This window comes from Macaca thibetana, chromosome 16, assembly GCF_024542745.1.
Source record: "Macaca thibetana thibetana isolate TM-01 chromosome 16, ASM2454274v1, whole genome shotgun sequence".
Taxonomy (NCBI): domain Eukaryota; kingdom Metazoa; phylum Chordata; class Mammalia; order Primates; family Cercopithecidae; genus Macaca; species Macaca thibetana.
Window position 1 is genome coordinate 71205253 of NC_065593.1, and position 21906 is coordinate 71227158.

Here is a 21906-nt window from a genome sequence, read left to right on the forward strand (position 1 = left end):
GACTAGCCCCACCAGCTGTTAAAGTGTTTTATCACGTTAAAAAAGTTCAACAGCATTTCCTTGGAATATGGCCAGACAGAACATGAAACAGAATGGAGCTTCCAGAAATAGACCCAAATACGAATGGAAATGTTTTATCTGATAAAAATGACATTTCAAATCAGTGAAATTAAAAAATAAATTTGTTTAACAAATGATTGTTAGAGAACTAGCTAGTCACCTTGGAGGGTGGAAAAAGGTGAACCCATACCTAACACGTTTTATCTAAATAAATTCTAGACCTCTCAGATATTTAAATGGAAAAAAAATGATTATGTTTTTAAAATAAAAATAAATGTTAGTAAAGTAAGGGAAAGCCAGCTGGAGACATACAGACCTGGTCAACAATTTGCCCTTGCCCTTGGTTTTCATCAAAGGAAAAATGAAGCAGCTTTAACATTTGTCACTTTGGGTAATTATACCAACAGTACACATTGCTCCTTTGTCTTGGAGGGGGTGCGATGGACTGATGGTGGCTGGACTCCTGAGCCTGCTGCTGACCTTTAGGGGAGGAATAAGTTTCAGTCCCCTTCCCCTACGCCAAGCTGGAAGGCTGGCTGAGGGCTTGCTGTCTTGGGAGAGAAGTCCCAGCCATCTTTCTACTGCTCTTGGAGACCAAAGTCTTAAAATAATAGGGTATTCTAGCTGGGTGCAGCGGCTCATGCCTACAATCCCAGCACTTTGGGGGGCCAAAACAGGAGCATCACTTGAGCCTAGGAGATCGAGATCAGCCTGGGCAACATATGGAGACCTGTCTCTACAAAAAATAAAAAAAATTAGCCAGGCATAATGGCACATGCGTGTAGTCCCAGCTACTCGGGAGACTGAGGTGGGAGGATTGCTTAAGCCCAGGAGGTTAAGGCTACAGTGAACTGTGACGGTGCTACTGTACTCCAGCCTGGGCAACAGAGCAAGACCTTGTCTCAAATAATAATAATAATAATAATAATAATAATGTGTTCCTTTGCTTTGCCTTGTCTCCTCCATTAATATACATCCCCAGAGTAATATGTGTGCAGGGGGATTTACACGTAATATGTGTGCAGGGGGATTTCACATTGACCAGCTCACTTCTTCATTTGCGTTAACAGCACAGGGCAGAGAACACAAACTGGATGTCAATTGTTGTTGTTGTTGTTGTTTGGCCCACACAGGATATTTTTAAATTTGAGTCAACACTTTTTTTTTTTTTTTGGACTTGTATTTTAGAATCAGGGGTTCATGTGCAGGCCTGCTGCAAAGGTATGCCATGGGATGCCAAGGTGTACGAATGAATCTGTCACCAAGGTAGCAAGCTTAGCACCTGATAGGCAGTTTTTTCAATCCACCCCCCTTTCCCTTCCCCTCTAATAATCCCCAGTGTCTGATGCTCCCGTTTGTGTCCACGTGTACCCAGTAGTTAGCTCCCACTTGTGAGTGAGAACATGCAACATTTGGTTTTCTGTTTCGGCGTTAGTTCACTTAGGATAATGGTTTCCAGCTGCGTCCGTGTTGCTGCAAAGGACATGGTTTCATTCTTTTTTGATGGCTGCATAAAATGGTGTATATGTCCCACATTTTCTTTATCCAATCCATCATGGACGGGCACCTAGGTTGATTCCACGCCTTTGCTATTGCGAATAGTGCTGTGATGAAAATACAGGTGCGTGTGTCTTTTTGGTAGAAAGGTTTATTTTCCTTTGGGTATATGCTAGTAGTGGGATTGCTGGCTCAAATGGTAGCTCAACTCTTCATTCTTGAGTTAACACTTGGAAGGAGAATCCGAATCCTGATCAAAGTCTGGATTCTAGCTTCTCTTAAAAACTAGAATAAATGATTTCCCTGGAAATTATAAGTTTCATATGAACAGAAACATTGCAGATCTGTACACAGCCCTAGCTCCAAAATATAAATCAGTATCTAGTATCTCAACAAATAGTTAATGAATGAGTGAATGGATGAATAAACAATGTCAGAACAACTCTACAATCAGCTGAAACTTAGTAGCGGCTGTTCCCCTTTACATGGAGAGTGTGCTCTCTAGTTTGCCACACTCCCTACCCCTCCTGCCTGCATTCTTCACTCACGCTGTCTGCCTGTTTCTGTAGGTATTCTGTAGGTATTTAAGTCTGTGGACCCTCTTGCCATGATAGTTCTGCAACCTGTACCTGTTTTGTTAAGTGACCCTGGGGAACTCAGAAATATAAGTCCCATCTGAAAGCTGATTAACCACTTTAATGACAAAATAAAAATCTAAAACTTACGTGAGGGGCAGTGGCTCACATGTATAATCTCAAGAATTTGGGAGACTGACGTGGGAGAATTGCTTGAGGCCAGGGGTTCAAGACTAGCCTGGGCAACAAAACAAGACTCTATCTCTGCCAAAAAAATAATTAATTAATTAGCTGGGATTTGTAGGGCATGCCTGTAGTCCTAATTGCTTGGGAGGCTGAGGCAGCAGGATTGTTCAAGGCCGGGAATTCGAGACTGCAGTGAGCTGTGACTATGCCACTGCACTCCAGCCTAGATGACAGAGCAAGACCCCCATCTCTAAACACAAACAAACAAACAAGAACACTTATGTGAATAGTTTTCTAGAGCTAATAAAAAATATTACTTGGGGTTATTATTAAAAGAAATAAAAGCATATGCTTAAAATAAGAGCATGTAGCTTTTGAGCCTCTCTGTGAACAAAATATGCATTTGGTTTTTAGTTCTGAGTACAAATTACCACAAACTTAGACACTCAGAGCAACTCCCCATTTGCCTTATAGGTCAGAAGTCTGGGATAATGTTTCAGGCCATTTTTGTGTTGCTATAAAGAAATATCTGGCCAGGCACGGTGGCTCACGCCTGTAATCCCAGCACTTTGGGTGGCCAAAGCAGGCAGATCACCTGAGGTCAGGAGTTTGAGACAACCCTGGCCAAGATGGTAAAACCCCATCTCTATCAAAAACACAAAATTAGCCAGGCATGGTGGCAGGCACCTGTAATCCCAGCTACTCAGGAGGCTGAGGCAGGAGAATCGCTTGAACCGGGGAGGTGGAGGTAGCAGTGAGCCAGTGAGCCAGGATCGTGTCATTGCACTCCAGCCTCGGCAACAAGAGCAAAACTTTGAAGAAAGATGAAAGAAGGAAGGAAGGAAGGAAGGAAGGAAGGAAGGAAGGAAGGAAGGAAGGAAGGAAGGAAGGAAGGAAGGAAGGAAGGAAGGAAGGAAGGAAGGAAGGAGAGAGAAGAAAGAGAGAAAGAAAGAGAGAGAGAGAAGGAAGGAAGGAAGGAAGGAAGGAGAAGAAAGAGAGAAAGAAAGAGAGAGAGGGAAGGAAGGAAGGAAGGAAGGAAGGAAGGAAGGAAGGAAGGAAGGAAGGAAGGAAGGAAGGAAGGAAGGAAGGAAGAAAGGAAGAGAAGGAAAGAAAGAAAGAAAGAAAGAAAGAAAGAAAGAAAGAAAGAAAAGAAAGAAAGAAAGAAAGAAAGAAAGAAAGAAGAAAGAAAGAAAGAGAAAGAAAAAGACAGACCTGAAACTGTGTAATTTATTAAAAAAAAAAAAAAGATTTAATTAGATCATGGTTCCACAGGCTGTACAGGAAGCATGCTGCTTCTGGTGAGGGCTCAGAAAATTTACTCATGGCAGAAGGTGATACAGAACATGCACACCACGTGGCAAGAGCAGGAGCACAAGAGAGTGAGCGGGAGGCGCTATATGCCTTTAAACCCCCAGATCTCACATGAACTCTGAGCAAGACCTCACTCATCACCAAGGAGATGGTGCTAAGCCATTCATGAGGGACCCACTCCTATGTTACAATTAGCTCCCACCAGGCCCCGCCTTCAACACTGGCGACTACATTTCAACATGAGATTCGGAGGGGACAAACATCTGCAACATATCAGATGGTATGACTCATTTTCTGCTAGGATCTCACAAGACTAAAACCAAGGCGTTGGTTGGCTACATTCTCACCAGCAGCTCAGGGGTCCTCCTTCAAGCTCATTCTCGTTGTTGGTAGAATTCAGTTCCTTGCCCCCATCTCCTTGCTGGCTTCAGTTGGGAAGCATTCTCAGCTCTTCATGACAGCTCTCTGGTCCTTCCACTTGACCTTCTCCATCTTCAAAGCCAACAATAGTGTGTCAAATCCTTCTGACGCTCTGGATCGTTTGGACTTCTGATAACAGCCAGAAAAAAAACTTTACTTTCAAGGGCTCATGCGATTCAATCAGGCCCACCTTGACAACCTCCCTAAATTCAACTACGCCGTGAACATGGCATAATCATGGAATGAGAGCTCTTCATAGTCACAGGTTCTGGAAATGAGGGCATGGAATCTTAGAAGCCAATTTTAGAATCCTGCTTACCATAAAATCATATTTTCTTAGAGATATGTGATATGATTTCCCAAAGATTTTCAGTGTTGGGTTACATTCATACAAGGAAAACGCCATGAATGGGGATGGTAATTACCGTATTCTCCTCTGCACTGGGCAGTCATGTCTGGGGATATATTACACTTCATTCTGGGTGTCAGAAATAGGAAAGAAATGGTGAAGCAAAATTGCCTTAGTCTGTTTGGGGTGTGATAACCAATACTATAAACTGGGTGACTTGTAAACAACAGAAATGTATTTCTCACAGTTCTGGAGGCTGAGAAGTCCAACACCAGGGTGCTGGCAGATTCCATTTCTTCTACTGAGGCCTCTCTTGCTGGTACACAGATACTGTCTTCTTGCTATAACCTGACATGGCAGAAGGGGTGAGGGATTTCTCTGGGGTCTCTCTTATGAGGGCATTAATCCTATTCATGAGGGTTACCCCCTCCCCAGAGGCCCCACCTCCAATACTATCACCTTGGAGGTTAAAATTTCAACATATGAATCTGAAGGAAACATAAACATTCAGTCCATTGCAATCACTAAGATCACAAATGGATTCAGATCCCTATGGTATATTTTATTTCCTTCCCCATAATACATCTATTTTTATTTTGATAAAAAAGTAACTTTTTTTTTTTTTTTTTTTAAGTCAGAGTCTCGCTCTGTCACCCAGGCTGGAGTGCAGTGGCGCCATCACGGCTCGCTGCAACCTCTGCCTCCCGGGTTCAAGTGATTCTCCTGCCTCAGCCTCTCAAGTAGCTAGGATTACAGGTGCACACCACCATGCTTGGCTAATTTTTGTATTTTTAGTAGAGACGGGGCTTTATCATTGTTGTCCAGGCTGGTCTCAAACTCCTGGCCTCAGGTGATCTGCCTCAGCCTCCCAATGTGGTAATTTTTACAACTCTCCACCAATGAGAAAATTGGACACTCCCGGATCTGCCATGTTTGTTTTGTTTTTTACCCTGCCGCAGACCTGAGTGGTATATTATCACAGTTTGAGAAATAGGGATATATAAGAACTGCAAAACCCTACTCCTATAATCCCACCTACCTCTCCCAATCAGCTTTTCCCAGCCAGAGGACCTTGTACTGATTTGCCTTCCCTTCCAATCCGGAGGCCTCCATCTTCTCATTCAACAGTGCATTTATTCAACCTGCCTCTCTCATCCCCAGATACACCCGTTTCTTGCCTACCTCTCGTAGTGCTCATGTCGTCCTTAATGCAGGAGTACCCTCCCTGTCCCCTTCAAGCCAAACACCCCCGGTTCTTTAGGATCCAGCTGAAGTCTGCCTTCTTCACTGTGGTTGTCCTCAGGCTACTTCATCATAGATTCATCTTTTCCCTTCTCCAAAACGTTAAGGCGTTTCCATCTGAGCCACATGTTTAGCAGTTGATTTATAACAGCCTTGTATTTTGCTCTGGTTATTTCACAGACTTACAACTTGTCTCCCAAATTACAGTCTACATCTCTAAATGGTAGCACCATCATTTTTTATGTTTCTCTTTTTTTCCTGGCAGAAAAGGCTACCCAAGCAGAACAAACAGTAAATGGCTCATTAATTCTTCTTTTCTTTTGTAATCTAACTCAGCTTCCAGCCCCACTGAAAGATCTGCACCCTCTCTTCTTGTTATTCTCACCAATTGCCTTCTCTCCTCTATCTTCTGATTCCTTGGAACATAAAATACTGGGAAATGTAAGATAGAGAGTTTTAATGGGAAAGTGCACAGAGACCCACAGTCTCACCCTGAGATCCCAGATTATATGAGGCCCCTAGTTTTATTCTTAGCAGTCTGCCTTTTTTCCTTCCCAGGATTTGTCCTGGTTTGTAATTAAGTATTTGTGTATGATACTGTATAACTGTGTGTTTTACTCACTAGAGTGTAAGCTCTCTGAGGGTAAGAAAGGACCTCACAGGTGTTTTCCTTCCCATGATATCCTAAGCACAGCTTAAAGCCTAGCCCTCATTAGATGCTTAATACACTTGTGGAATAAATGAAAAGATGAATGAAAACTGCAGACAAGGTATCTTGGTGGGTCTTTGCATTCTTGTTCCTCTAATGAACAACTATCTGGCTCTTTCAGGCGACACAAGATGTACAGAGAGCAGATGAACCTCACCTCCCTGGACCCCCCACTGCAGCTTCGACTCGAGGCCAGTTGGGTCCAGTTCCACCTGGGTATTAACCGCCATGGGCTCTACTCCCGGTCCAGTCCTGTTGTCAGCAAACTTCTGCAAGATATGAGGAACTTTCCCACCATCAGTGCTGGTAAAGTTCATGGGATCAGGCAAGGGGGACTGACTTTCTCCCAGAGAGTCTGGGTAACGCATCCCAGGCCAGGCTCCAGAGTGGAACATTAAAGGCTTGACACTGACACCTGAGAAACAGAAAAGGAACATACACATTGATCTTTTTCCCTCTGAAAGAGATCTTATAGCAATAATCTCGTCCTGATGCCATAAGGAGGTATGCTGTTGTTTGGTACACCTAAAGGAAGGTGATCACTACCATCTATTGAGTGCTGCTTTTGAAGCAGGCGACGCATTCTCTTTCACCCAAAGACCTTGTGGCATGGATATTACCACTGCCATTTTATAGATAGGGAAACTGAGACTCAGAAAGGTTGAGTCACTTGGCCAAGGACCTACGGGGTGGAGCTGGGATTCAAACACAGGCCTGCTGATACCAAGTCTGTGCTGTCAAGCACTGAGACAATCAAAATGACACAGCAAATTATTAGCAGAGACAAAAGCAGACTCAGTCTCCCAGCCAGGTATTGCTGGAGTGTCCACTGAAGGGCTAGAAAGCAGGGGTCTGGGACAGAGCAAGGAAGGAGGCTGCAGCCTCCTGGGTTCCAAGAGATCTCCCACAGAGTGGGCAAGGGCCACAGGCTACATCACAGTCTCCCCTCTGGTGATCTGAACCAGAGTCAAGGGACCCCCATGTTGTAGGCTGTCCCAGGAATAAGACTGGAAGTTCTCATTGCCCTTCTCCTCCTTTGCAGATTACAGTCAGGACGAGAAAGCCTTGCTGGGGGCGTGTGACTGCACCCAGAGTAAGTGACCTGGCCCCGCCCCCACCCAGCCTCTTCACCCTCACAGCTGTGCAAACCCCAAAATCCACTCCAGTGGCGACCTTGGGCAAGAGTGGAAGGAGTATGGCTCTCTGTGTAACCTCTGAGAACTCAACATTTCTCCCCATCCACCCACAACAAGAAAAGGCACTTAAGAGGAAGGGTTGTGTAGGCCCCGCTGGGCAATGCGTGGCCCAGGAAAAGTACCATCAGCATCACTGAGGAGCTCATCAGAAATGCAGGGTCTCACTCTCTTTCTGAATCTGAATCTGAGTTTTCACAAAATCCTTAAGTGATTGGAGTTGCTTTCAAATTCAAGAAGCAATGATTCCCACTACTGACAAAATATCAGAGTCAGCTAGGCACAGTGGCTCACGCCTGTAATCCCAGCACTTTGGGAGTCCGAGGCAGGTGGATCACTTGATGTCAGGAGTTTGAGACCAGCCTGGCCAACACAGTGAAAAACCATCTCTACCAAAAATATAAAAAGTTAGACAGGCATGGTGGTGCCCACCTGTAATCCCAGCTACTCGGGAGGCTGAGTCAAGAGAATCGCTTGAACTGAGGAGGTGGAGGTTGCAGTGAACTGAGATCATGCCACTGCACTCCAGCCTAGGCAACAGAGTGAGACTCCAGCTAAAAAATATATATATGTGTGTATATATGTGTGTGTGTATACACACACACACATATATACACACATATACACACACACACGTATGTATTAGAATCACTGGGGGAGCTTTAAAAAGTGCTCATGCCCGGCCTCCACCCCCAGGGGTTTTGATTCGAGTTCAGATGATGAGGCCCAGGTGATTCTAATATAGCCAGAGTTGAAACTCACAAGGGTAAGTGATTAATGGAATCAAAAAGCTAGGACTGAGAGCGGCAGAGCTCCCCTCCAGGAGTGCTGTGACCTGGTTATAGGTGGGTCTGGACCCTAAAACCCTCAGGCCAGTCATCACCAGCCGTGAGTGGCCCTGTCCCTTTACTTCAATATGTGGAACACACATCAGAAATGTCTACATGTGACTACATCTGATGAGGCATGTCGAAATGTATTAGTTCATTTTTACACTGCTGTTAAGAAATGCTTGAGACTGGGTAATTTATAAAGGAAGAGGTTTAATTGACTCACAGTTCTGCAGGCTTAACAGGAAGCATGGCTAGGAGGTCTCTGGAGATTTACAATCATGGCAGAAGGGGAAGGGGAAGCAAGGCACATCTCACATGGTGGCAGGAGAGAGAAGACGCAAACGGGGAAGAGCGCCTTATAAAACCATGAGATCTCATGAGAACTCACTATCGTAAGAACGGCATAGGGGAAGCTGTCCCATGATCTGGTCACCTCTCACCACATCCCTCCCTCAACAATTTGAGATGAGATTTGAGACAAGGGGATTACAATTTGAGATGAGATTTGGGTAGGGACACAAAGCCTAACCATATCACTAAGGTTTGAAAATAAAGGTGTACAGGGCCCCAGGCTTCCTTTTTCTTCAGTTAAGCACCTGCCATTGACCATTTTATAGAACACAAGGTAAGTGAGATATTGTCCTGACCCTCCAGGACCAGGGACAAGGTAAGGCAAGTGAGGTGCCCAGGATGCAACATTTAAGGAAGTAGCACTCCCTGCACCTAAGCAGCACTCACTTGCCAAGCTCTGGTCCCAGCCCAGGTGTACAGTCTTAAGTAGAAAGAGGCATAAACCAACTAGTCTAATATAACAGAAGGCATAAGTCGAATCTACAAAGATGTAGTTGAAACACAAAGAGGAAAGGGTTCATTCTTAGGAAAACATTCTTTGGGGTTTTCAGTAAATGTCTTCACTGTATTTGTTGCTCTTTTCCCATGGTCAGCAGAAAATGTACCTTTTTTTTTTTTCTTTTCAAAATGGGGGTCTCACTATGTTGCCCAGGCTGGTCTCAAACTCCTGGGCTCAAGCGATCCTCCTGCCTTCACCTCCCAAAGTAAAAAGTACTGTCTTGAGCCCCTGGACACCGTCACTATGGCCTGACACCATGGCGTTTACCCTGCAGGTTATGGAGAGCACATCCTAGTCTTTAGGGTCTCATTACATAAGAGGAAAGAGAAGTCAGCGGGGCTTATTGAAGGACCAGAGTCACAAGCCTGGGCTGAGGCCCAGAAGCATGGTTAACTCACTCTTCTGCCTTTCACAGTTGTGAAACCCAGTGGGGTCCACCTCAAGCTGGTGCTAAGGTTCTCGGATTTCGGAAAGGCCATGTTCAAACCCATGAGGTAAGTGACTGCCTTCCTCCTTTCCACACCCGGTTGGGGTGGCCCTGGGAAGATTTGGACCAAAAACTAATAAAAGTGACCTAAAGTCTTTCTGCCAGTTATTCAGAGATTCTCTAATCTGCACAAGCACAGAACTGTTTGGGGTGATCATAATCATCATCATCATTGAAAATACTAAGAGCTTGTCCTTATCAGGCCCTTACTAGCATCTATGCCACACAATGACCTAAGTTGTGTCCTGGGATCATGGGCAAGTTTATGAGCCAGATACTCTTATAATGTCCACTTTACAGATAAAGATACTGAGGCTGAAAAAGACTATCTCATCCCAATCTTGCAGTTGCAAACAGTGGACCTGGGATTCAAACCCAGGCATCTGGATTGCTAAGTTCACACTCCACCACTTTAATGCATCCCTACTTTTTTCCAAGGATAGCACTCTCTTTTTGACATCAAAAAGTTTTTCAGACCTGTATACAACAACACTTGTTTCGACTGAAAACCTAGATGATCAAGAAAGACTACTAGGAAGTCAATTCCATGTTTACATTAATTTATATTTTATTCATAACAACAGTAACTACATGCCTTGAAAATTTTGTAAAACATATAGATGGGTGATATAATATGTATTTTAGTCCTTGAACAGAGCTTGGTGTGAGTTTGGGTTTCTGGCCCCCAAAGGATCTGCAACCCCCAGGTTGGGGTCTCCTAGAGTTGGGCCCCAGTGCCTTAGCCCAGGGGAATGTTCCTCCTTGAGATGATGAGACGACCTGCAGAAAAGAGAATCGCCCCAAGAGGGACCCCGTTACCCAAGTCATGCTTTCCTCCAGCATGTGCTTCTGCCAGTGGAATGCCATTAGACTGGCAGATTCCAAATCCTCAGCCATTCAAGGGGAGGCCCATTGAATGCCCCAGTAGATGGTTCTTAGGGCAGGGCCTACTTGAATAAGCACTGAATAAAGAGTTTCAGTCCCAACTGCTTTCGCAAAAGCACCTCCTTAAAGAAGGGGTTGGAGTGGATCAGCTGCATGTTAGATTCACTTGAGGAGCCTTTAAAAATCCTTATGCCAGGCCGGGCGTGGTGGCTCAAGCCTGTAATCCCAGCACTTTGGGAGGCCGAGACGGGCGGATCACAAGGTCAGGAGATCGAGACCAGCCTGGCTAAATACGGTGAAACCCCATCTCTACTAAAAAATACAAAAAACTAGCCGGGTGAGGTGGCGGGCGCCTGTAGTCCCAGCTACTCGGGAGGCTGAGGCAGGAGAATGGCATAGACCCGGGAGGCGGAGCTTGCAGTGAGCTGAGATGCGGCCACTGCACTCCAGCCTGGGCGACAGAGCGAGACTCCGTCTCAAAAAAAAAAAAAAATTAAAAAAAAAAAAAAAATCCTTATGCCTGAGTCCCACCCTCAGGGAGTCCAGTGGACACCCCTGCCCAAGGCCCAGGCAACCTTGAGAACCACCACTGTATGAAGAGTTCCTCCGCTGGGCGCGATGGCTCACACCTGTAATCCCAGCACTTTGGGAGGCCAAGGCAGGTGGATCACCTGAGGTCAGGAGTTTGAGACCAGCCTGGCCAACATGGCGAAACCCCATCCCTACCAAAAATACAAAAATTATCCAGGCGTGGTGGTGCGTGCATGTAGTCCCAGCTACTCGAGAGGCTGAGGCAGAAGAATGTCTTAGCCCAGGAGGAGGAGGTTGCGGTGAGCTAAGATCGCACCACTGTATTCCAGCCTGGGCAACAGAAGGAGACTCTATCTCAAAAAAAAAAAACAAGAAAGAGTTCCCCCATTTTTCCTATGTGAAAGATCCAAAATCCTAGTTGTTAGATCAACTTAAAACTTTCCAGAAATGTACATGAAACAATTGAATGTCTGCTTATATTTATATTCATTTAAAAATCCCGTCATATAAAACAGTATAGAGATTTAGAAATACCGCTTTTTTTTCTCCCACTATAGATTTTACCTGTCAAAAATTGTGGGCATTGGTTTCATCATCACTTAGAGTCAAGTTTGGGGTGAATGTTAAATCAATATTAAATTATTTCCCCGCTCCCCTCCCCCATCACTACCAACAACCTATTGTAACCAGTTACACCAGGCAGTAAAACCAGCACAAAGTCAAGTCATTCCAGGTTAATGTATCTGTCCCAAACAAAATTAAGTGATTAACTACGACAGGATTTGAATATAGAGACTCCTTTCCAAGGGACAGTTTCAGGAGAGACCTCAGCTTGTATTCAGGCATATAGAGTACTAAAATACGTAAATAAATACATTGCGTTCCTTTGAAATGAGAGCTATAACAGCGAATACACATGGCAATTAGCAGAGGTTCCACAAGTAGACATGTGACTCTTTGGCACAATGCTCAGCTGAACACAAGAGCCACCAGTGAGGTTCTGGTTGTTACAGAGTTTAAATTATTGTTACAGTTAGTCAAGCACATATAATATATACTCAAAAGACAGCACCAGTTAGAGAGAGGCAACCTAAGGAACACTGATAGAGAAACAGGAGATGTTAATGAGAAGCATAAAAGTAATGATAAATCTTCAAATGCACCACAAATCACCAGGGCCATAGATTCTGTTCTCCGAGCAAAATTTTTATGTGGCACAATAGGATGTCTCTAATTTCTTTTTTTTTTTTCCTTTTTTTTTTTTTTTTTCTGAGATGGAGTTTCACTCTTGTCGCCCAGCCTGGAGTGCAATGGCGCCATCTCAGCTCACCACAACCTCGGCCTCCCGGGTTCAAGCAATTCTCCTGCCTCAGCCTCCGGAGTAGCTGGGATTATAGGTGTGTACCACCACACCCGGCTAATTTTGTACTTTTAGTAGAGATGGGGTTTCACCATGTTGGCCAGGCTGGTCTTGAACTGTAGTATTTCCTTTGCAGGAAAATAAAATAACATAACTCACAGCCTAAAACTTCTTCTCTGCCTGGTCAGTTAAAACAAATACAGGCATGTGCAGTCAGGAGTTCGAGACCAGCCTGGCTAACATGGTGAAACCCCGTTTCTACTAAAAATATAAAATAATTAGCCAGGCATGGTGACAGGTGCCTGTAATCCCAGCTACTCGAGAGGCTGAGGCAGGAGAATGGCTTGAACCCGGGAGGCGGAGGTTGCAGTGAGCCAAGATCGTGCCACTACCCTCCAACCTGGGCAACAAGAGCGAAACTCCGTCTCAAAGAACAACAACAAAAAAATACAAGCACAGCTCGCTGTATCTGCATTTCACTTTATCGCGCTTTGCAGATACTGTTTTTTACAAATTGAAGGCTTGCGGCAACCCTGCATCAAGCAAGTCTATCGGTGCCATTTTCCCAACAGCATGTGCCCACGTCATGTCTCTGTGTCACATTTGGTAATTCTCACAATATTTCAAACTGTTTTTTGGTTTTTTTTTGAGACAGAGTCTCACTCTGTTGCCCAGGCTGGAGTGCAATGGTTCAATCTCAGCTCACTGCAGCCTCTGTCTCCTGGGTTCAAGTGATTCTCTTGCCTCAGCCTTCCAAATAACTGGGACTACAGGCACCGGCCACCACACCTGGCTAATTTTTGCATTTTTAGTAGAGATGGGGTTTCACCGTGTTGGCCAGGCTGGTCTTAAACTCCTGACCTCAGGTGATCCGCCCGCCTCAGCCTCCCAAAGTGCTGGGATCATAGGCATGTGCCACCATGCCTAGCTAATTTTTTCTATTTTTAGTAGAGATGGGGTTTCACTGTGTTGGCCAGGCTGGTCTCGAACTCCTGGCCTCAAGTGATTGCCCACCTTGGCCTTCCAAAGTGCTAGGATTACAGGTGTGAGCCACTGCGCCCGGCCTAAATGGGTATTCTGACTGCTCCAACAACTGGCTATTCCCCCAATCTCTCTCCCTGTCCTCGGGCCTCCCTATTCCCTAAGACGCACAATATTGAAATTAGGCCAGTTAGTAACCCAACATGGGGCCTCTAAGTGTTCACATGAAAGGAGTGTCACATCTCTCACTTTAAATGGAAAGCAAGAAATGATTCAGGCAGCTAGTGAGGAAGGCATGTTGAAAGCCGATAAGCTGAAAGCTAAGCTTTTTGTGCCAGTTAGGCAAGTTGTGAATGCAAAGGAAAAGTTATCGAAGGAAAATGAAAGCGCTGCTCCACTGAACACACGAATGATAAGAAAGCAAAACAACCTCATTGCTGATATGGAGCAAGTTTAAGTTATCTGGGTAGAAGATTAAACCAGCCACAGCATTCCCTTAAACCAAAGCTTAATCCAGTGCAGGGTTCTAACTCTCTTCAATGAAGGCTGAGACAGGTGAGAAAGCTGCAGAAGAAAAGTTGGAAGATAGCAGAGGTTGGTTCATGAGGCTTAAGGAAAAAAAGCCATCTCCATAACATAAAAGTGCAAGGTGAAGCAGTAAGTGCTGATGGAGAAGCTGCAGCAAGTTATCCAGAAGATCTAGCTAAGATCAATGATGAACGTAGCTACACTAACAATAGATTTTCAGTGTAGATGAAACAGCCTTCTATTGCAAGAAAATACCATCTAGGACTTTCCCCATAGCTAGAGAAGAAAAGTCAATGCCTGGCTTCAAAGATACAAAGGACAGGCTGACTCTCTTCTTAGGTGATAATGTTGCTGGGGACTTATGTTGAAGCCAATACTCAATTACCATTCAAAAAATCCTCAGGCCCTCAAGAATGATGCTGAATTTACTCTGCCTGTGCTCTATAAATGAAGCAAGAAAGCCTGGATGACCACACATCTGTTAACAGCATGGTTTGCTGAATATTTTAAGCCCACTGTTGAGACCTTACTGCTCAAGGGGGGGAAAAAACAGATTCCTTTCAAAATATTACTGCTCCTTGGTAATGCACCTAGTCACTCAAGAGCTCTGCTGGAGATGTCCAAGGAGATTAATGTTGTTTTCATGCCTGCTAACACAACATCCATTCTGCAGCCCCCAGATCAAGCAGTCATTCTAACTTTCAAGTCTTACAGTTTAAGAAATATATTTAATAAGGCTATAGCTGCCACAGTTAGTGATTCCTCTGATGAACCTGGACAAGGTCATTTGAAAACCTTCTGGAAAGGATTCACCATTCTAGATGCCATTAAGAAAATTCATGATGATGCATGGAAGGAGGTAGAAATATCAACATTAACAGGAGTTTAAAAGAAGATTGATCTCAATCCTCATGGATAACTTTGAGGGGTTCAAGACTTCAGTGGAGAAGGTAACTGCAGATGTGGAAATAAAAGAGAACTAGAATTAGAAGTGGAGCCTGAAAATGTGACTGAATTGTTGCAATTGCATGATCAAGCTTGAACAGATAAGAAGTTGCTTCTTTGTTTTGTTTTGTTTTGTTTTGTTTTTGAGACAGAGTCTCACTCTGTTTCTCAGGCTGTAATGCAGTGGCACGATCTTGGCTCACTGCAACCTCTGCCTCCCGGGTTCAAACAATTTTCCTGCCTCAACCTCCCGAGTACAGGCATGCGCCACCACACCTGGGTAATTTTTTTGTATTTTTAGTAGAGACAGGATTTCACCATATTAGCCAGGATGGTCTCGATCTCCTGACCTTGTGATCCATCCACCTCAGCCTCCCAAAGTGCTTGGATTACAAGCGTAAGCCACCATGCCCTACCAATGAGTGGCTTCTTATGGATAAGCAAAGAAATTGGTTTCTTGAGATAGAATCTACTTCGGGTGAAGACTCTGTGAACATTGTTGAAATGGCCACTGCTGAGACCACCTCGGTTGGGGAGACCCTAACCCAGCGGCACTAGAGGAATTAAAGACACACACACAGAAATATAGAGGTGTGAAGTGGGAAATCAGGGGTCTCACAGCCTTCAGAGCTGAAAGCCCTGAACAGAGATTTACCCACGTATTTATTAACAGCAAGCCAGTCATTAGCATTGTTTCTATAGATATTAGATTAACTAAAAGTATCCCTTATTGGAAATGAAGGGATGGGCTGAAATGAAGGGATGGGCTGACATAAAGGGATGGGTTGGGCTAGTTATCTGCAGCAGGAGCATGTCCTTAAGGCACAGATCGCTCATGCTATTGTTTGTGGTTTAAGAACGCCTTTAAGCGGTTTTCCGCACTGAGTGGGCCAGGTGTTCCTTGCCCTCCTTCCGGTAAACCCACAACCTTCCAGCGTGGGTGTTACGGCCATCATGAACATGTCACAGTGCTGCAGAGATTTTGTTTATGGCCAGTTTTGGGGCCAGTTGATGGCCAGATTTTGAGGAGCCTGTTCCCAACAGGCCACAGAGGATTTAAAATATTAGGCAAACTTAGTTGATAAAGGAACTGCAGGGTTTGAGAGGATTGACTTCAATTTTGACAGAAGTTCTACTGTGGGTAAAATGCTATCAAACATCATTGCGTGCTACAGATAAATCTTTTGTGAATCGATGCAGCAAACTTCATTGTTGTCTTATTTTTAAAAGTTGTCACAGCCTCACCAACCTTCAGCAACCACCACCCCAGTCAGCAAAAAGATTTTGACTTGCTGAAGGCTCAGATGAGTGTTAACATTTTTTAGCAATAAAGTGTTTTTCCATTAAGATGTATACATTTTTCAGACATAATGCTATTGCATATTTAAGACTCCAGTATAATAAAAACATAACTTTTATATGCATTGGGTGGGAAACCAAAAAATGTGCATCAATGACTTTATTACCATAGTTGCCTCACTGCGGTGGTCTAGAAGCAAACCTGCAATAACTCTGAGGTGTGTCTCTACAAAAATTGTTCAAATTAACCAGCTTTTTTCCCAAATGTAACGCAAAACCCTCCAACATTCAGTGATAGAACCAACTTCACCTATTTTTATACCACAACACAGTGTAATCTACATTTTTATAAAATTCAGTCCAAAATCTAAAATAATATCATTTTAAAATGTATTTCTTGAAAAATTATGTGGTTTTTATTTTTCTGTAAGTAATTTAAGGTGAACACCATGTTTTTCCTGATTAAAGAGAGAATGTAGAACATTATCTTTGGAAAATACACATTAGGAACATAAAGATTTATATTTTTAAAATGTAATGTATACAATATAATGTGCAATGAGAGGTGCATTTGTGCTTCTCAAAGTAGGAGAATCATTGATATAAAGTGAAAACAACCTTCAAATTTAAAATCACTTCTATCTTATGTCATACGAAAATGAGAAAATGTTTTAGAAGACCCTAAAGGGTGTCTAAGAGATGATATGTTCCTATAGGTGGGACTCAGAAATTAAAACAAGACTGGGAGGACGGATTGTCCTTGCTAGCCTGGACATCCAGTGACAATGATGAGAAGCTGGTCAGGCCTGAGCACAGAGGGCTGTACTGTAACTGTGGCTGTACCTTTTAAAATAGAATCTCTACTTTTGGCAGCACCTCACTGTGGTTTCCAGGACTCACTTGTGTTTTTTGGCAAAATGCACATCACGGTTTGAATTGCCAGTGTTTCTAATTTATAGCTTTCTGCAATGTTACGTTTATTTACATTTAAATTGCTTTGCAGTCATTTTAACAGCCCCACACAGTGGATTATAAAATTATTCGAAGATCGTCATTCTTCCATGTTTATTAGCATCAAGGCAAAGTCAGCCTAGAGGCCAGAACTCACACCACGATGCCCTTAATGATTAGGAAACACTTTCCTGAATGTACACACCCAGCAGGTCCCACCATTCTCAGGCAGCCTGGCGCTTTTCAGGAATTCATTAGAGATTCAATGTATATAAATCAATATCCTCTGCACCAGCCGCCCTCAGCCCTCATGATCCAGCTGTGTTTCTCTGAGAGGATGATGGCCCACATATTTCCCCCACATCCCCCTAAGACCCAGAACTTTTCTGTTCTTCAACCCCAGCGTACTAAATTGCATTTCTGGGCCACTTTTCCATTACCAATTCCTGGCTCATACTCCCACCTTTCTTCATCCTTGGACATCTGGGTCTATACTGCCTCTGGTTCTGCTAACCATTCGTCTCTCTTCTGTTTATACCTGCAGAAGAATGTCTATTTCTTCCCTCTCAACTGCTGGGTTTTGAAAATAATCAGCCACTGTCACCAAAGCTTCTTAAGTAGGAAACTTGGTATTGCTGGTACCTGCAGGACAACGCCTTGCAAGAAGCTTGTCTCCTCCCGCTTTGCATGTCTTCTCCTGGCCAAGCCGTGCCATCGCCTGTGTGTGTACATGAAAAGCATAAAAGCCTGTTTTCCTTTCTCACTGGTCATGCTCATCAGCTCTCTTCTCAGGCTCCAAGCTGAAGTCTGAGTCCAGGGCGTGATTCCTTCCTTCCTTCCAGACAGCAGCGAGATGAGGAGACGCCCGTGGACTTCTTCTACTTCATTGACTTTCAGAGACACAATGCTGAGATCGCAGCTTTCCATCTGGACAGGTAGGGTCTGGCCCCATGGAGATGGTATTGCCTATGAGGACCAATCCTCTGGGAGGGGTGACTAGACAGACCCTCAGGTGGGAACTCCCTGGCATTTCTTCCTTCTGGCTTTTTATCTTCTTCGTGCCTCATCGTGGTGTCTTTGAACCCAAAATGTCCCATGCAACTCCCAGACTGAAAAATACAAGGCCTTCTAATGAATGTAATGAACATTCATTAAAGAATGATTTACAATGAAAAGAACAATTTATAAAGAACACGTTTCCCGCCATGCTGCTTGGGCCAGTTGCTCTAGTTTTCTGATCTGAGAGCGAGGAGAATGCACCCACTGTTATTTATCCAAGGAGTCTCACTGTTTTATCAGGTGAAAGCACATTCCTAAACATTCCAGTTCCTCTATTTGCTCAGTCATTGCTACCCAAAGTGTGGTCTGTAGCGTCATGGGCACTTCCAAGCAGCTTTTTAGAAATAAGGAATGTCAGCCCCACCCTAGAGCCACTCGGTCAGAGCCTGTATTTGAACAAGATTGCCAGGTGACTCACAGGAACACTGAAATATGAGAAGCACTGACCAAGAACACAGATGGGATGGTGGCAAGGTTTTCCCAGGAGGCTTGATAGAATAAGGATTCATTTTCTCCTCTATCTCCACTCCTTTAGACCTAGGTTTCAAGGCCAGAGACCCATCTCACTGGCCACCCTCTTGGGTACACCAACCAATTCCTAATGTGCACTGGCCGGGGGACAAAACCCCTCATCCTCACTCCCTGATCATCGCTCAGATGGAACACAGCTTCCTCTCTTACAGGATTCTGGACTTCCGACGGGTGCCGCCAACAGTGGGGAGGCTAGTGAATGTCACCAAGGAAATCCTAGAGGTCACCAAGAATGAAATCCTGCAGAGTGTTTTCTTCGTCTCTCCAGGTAGAGTACTGGCCCGAGTGATATTCCGGGTCTGAGTACATGGTAAGCCAGAGTGTCCAGCCCTCCATTCATCAGTGGCCTGACACCCTGCTGCTAGCACTATCCATTACTGGGATGGGCGTATGAAGTTGTAAGACACTCCCACCGTCGTCTGCCTGACCATAACACAAGATGAACTGTGGATGGGAAAGGCTGTGTGTGAGATGCTCCCTAGTCTGTGTGGGCACCGACCCTACAATGCTGGCCTCCCGGAACCAGAGGTTATCCACCCAGAGTAATAAAGAGTGTTCTACTCACAAGGAGAGAATGCAGTGAGCTTGAGACATTTGAAAGCAGGTACCCAGGAGGTTCAGCTTAGTAGCATTCACACCCTCACTTCTGGAAAAGTCAGTGTTTCCTTCTTCTGTCTCTTCCCAAGTTGTGAGTTCAGGATTTCCCTTCCCTCCCAGTGGATTTGCTAGGGCAGGAAGATGTCATGCCTCCAGAGCCCTCCTCTTACTCCTTCTCCTCTCTCCTCCCCATCCTCCAGCCAGCAACGTGTGCTTCTTTGCCAAGTGTCCGTACATGTGCAAGACGGAGTATGCTGTCTGTGGCAACCCACACCTGCTGGAGGGTTCTCTCTCTGCCTTCCTGCCGTCCCTCAACCTGGCCCCCCGGCTGTCTGTGCCCAACCCCTGGATCCGCTCCTACACACTGGCAGGAAAAGAGGAGTGAGTTGGTCCCCAAGCCACACAGCCCAGTCCTTGACAGTAGCCACAGATCCTGTACCAGGGACTTGTCGCTAGCTTGGCTTTTGAATCTGAAAAGCTGCCTCAATACTCCTTTGCCCCATTTCATATTGATCCTGGGATCAGCACACCTGGATCTGTTATCTCCCTTTAGTTCATTTATTCAGTTCTAAAGAACCTTCCATGTACCCAACACTAGGTGCTATGGGATACAGAAATGGAAGACTCAGACTCTCTCCTTAGGAAGCTCCTTGGTCTAGTGGGGAGGACAGACACGTAGCCAGATCACGAAAACACAGCACAGCACTTGCTATAACCAGAGTACACACGAGAATCCCATGGGAGGGACACCTGGATCCCCTGAGCAAGCCCTGGGAGGCCAAGGACCTCATGCTGTATCCCCAGGACCTAGCAGCCTCCCTGGCACGCAGCAGCTACTCCACACTAGCTGAGGGAATCGATCCATCAATCAAGCCATCATGATTGTAGTGGGAAGAGAAGTAACCAGGCAGAATTTCTGGAGGACATGACAGATCCTGAGGGACTCTGTGAAGGCTGAGAAGAGCCCTCGGATGAAAACGGGCATCGGAGCATTGTAGGCAGAAAACCATGTGTGAGAGAGAAAGGGCAGGAACAGCCCATGGAGGTGCTGAGTGGTGCAGAGCCCTGGAGGGCCAGGGTCCAAGAGGCTTGGTGAGAGGGACTGAGGAGGAAGGGACGAGGAAGCGGGTGAGGGTCACTGCCCCCTCCTTTCCTGCCTGCCCCGACATCTCCCCTCTGGCATGCAGTGTCCCAGCCATGGGCTTAGTGTCCACCAGAGTGAAAGGACCCAGAACCTTATCACCGTAGGGAATATGCATGTCCTTGCCCAGGGTCTTTCTGAATGTGAGAAGCGGCCACCGGCCCAGCGCAGGATCAGGGAGGCAGGGGTTGGTGGGCGGGGGAGGTGTGGGGAGACCCCCCGACACCCTGCCATCTTGGCTTTTCCAGCCCCAGGACTTCTTCTCCCCCTCAGGTGGGAGGTCAATGCCCTTTACTGTGACACAGTGAAACAGATCTACCCGTACAACAGCAGTCAGCGGCTCCTCAATGTCATCGACATGGCCATCTTCGACTTCCTGATAGGTAGGTCCCCACGCGCAGGCCCCCAGCGGAAGTGAGCTCTGCTGTGTGGCAGGGGTTCCCTGTGACCTTGTGCACAAACTTACAACCTGGCTCATGAGGACTGAGTAACTCTGCACCTCCCACAGCCTCAGAAGTGGCGGAGGTCCCAGAGGACAGAAGGTAACAGGCTCGCCTCTCTTCAAAGAACTGGAAGAAGCTGAAGGGGTCGTCACTCATAAGGCAGGGCCTGAGTGGGCATCAGATTGGAAGTTGTATGTTCACTTCACCAAGTGAGGGGACGCCAGGTAGGAAAGGAAGAAAGTACACAACAAGCACGTAGCAGGGAGGGCCTCAGGCGAGGCCACGGACACGTAAGACTAGTAATTCCACCTTCCAGGCCCACAGGGACTTCTAGGGAGAGGAGACACATGAAGGTGGCCATCACATAGGAGCTTAGGTCCGAAGCAAGTCAGACAGCCGGCTCATCATCGTGCCTTTCAGGAGTTTAGCTGTGTCTGTTTACTATACCCAGGCTCAGCTGAGGATCTCTGGGCTGAGGAAAGCCAGTATCAATACGTACACAAGGTGCAAAGGTCACTTTCTGCACATTCAAATCCCTGGCCAAAGGCTGGGGTAGGGGCAGGGGCAGGGATGAAAGCCTTAGACTTGAAACCAGTCCATTTAGGGTTTGCTCATTTCGCTTCCTTCTCTCTCCTGCGGCTGCTTCACTGATGGCCCTGGGGAAATGATAGCGTGAGGCCCAGCTTGTTCACACCCCTGCCCCTCAAGTGACGACAGGCCTCCATTCCCTGGAGAGAACTCAGGTCAGGAGCACCTGACCCCCTGGCTTGCTGGTCCCACTTCTGAGTCCTCCCCTCCTTCACAGGAAATATGGACCGGCACCATTATGAGATGTTCACCAAGTTCGGGGATGATGGGTTCCTTATTCACCTGGACAACGCCAGAGGGTAAGTGTCCCCACGTGTGTTCAACACTCCCCTCTCCCAGATGTGCTGCTCTGTGC

At 45.6% G+C, this 21906-nt stretch overlaps 1 protein-coding gene across 1 annotated transcript in view; it reads left to right on the forward strand.

The window, feature by feature from the left end:
• FAM20A (FAM20A golgi associated secretory pathway pseudokinase) overlaps positions 1-21906 on the forward strand; it is a 61591-nt gene that overhangs the window by 36696 nt on the left and 2989 nt on the right. The window contains exons 2-9 of the mRNA XM_050762453.1: positions 6471-6655; positions 7392-7442; positions 9641-9719; positions 18035-18127; positions 18935-19050; positions 19580-19760; positions 20794-20903; positions 21769-21850. Coding sequence (XP_050618410.1) covers positions 6471-6655; positions 7392-7442; positions 9641-9719; positions 18035-18127; positions 18935-19050; positions 19580-19760; positions 20794-20903; positions 21769-21850 — 897 coding nt within the window. The remainder of the gene's footprint in view (positions 1-6470; positions 6656-7391; positions 7443-9640; positions 9720-18034; positions 18128-18934; positions 19051-19579; positions 19761-20793; positions 20904-21768; positions 21851-21906) is intronic.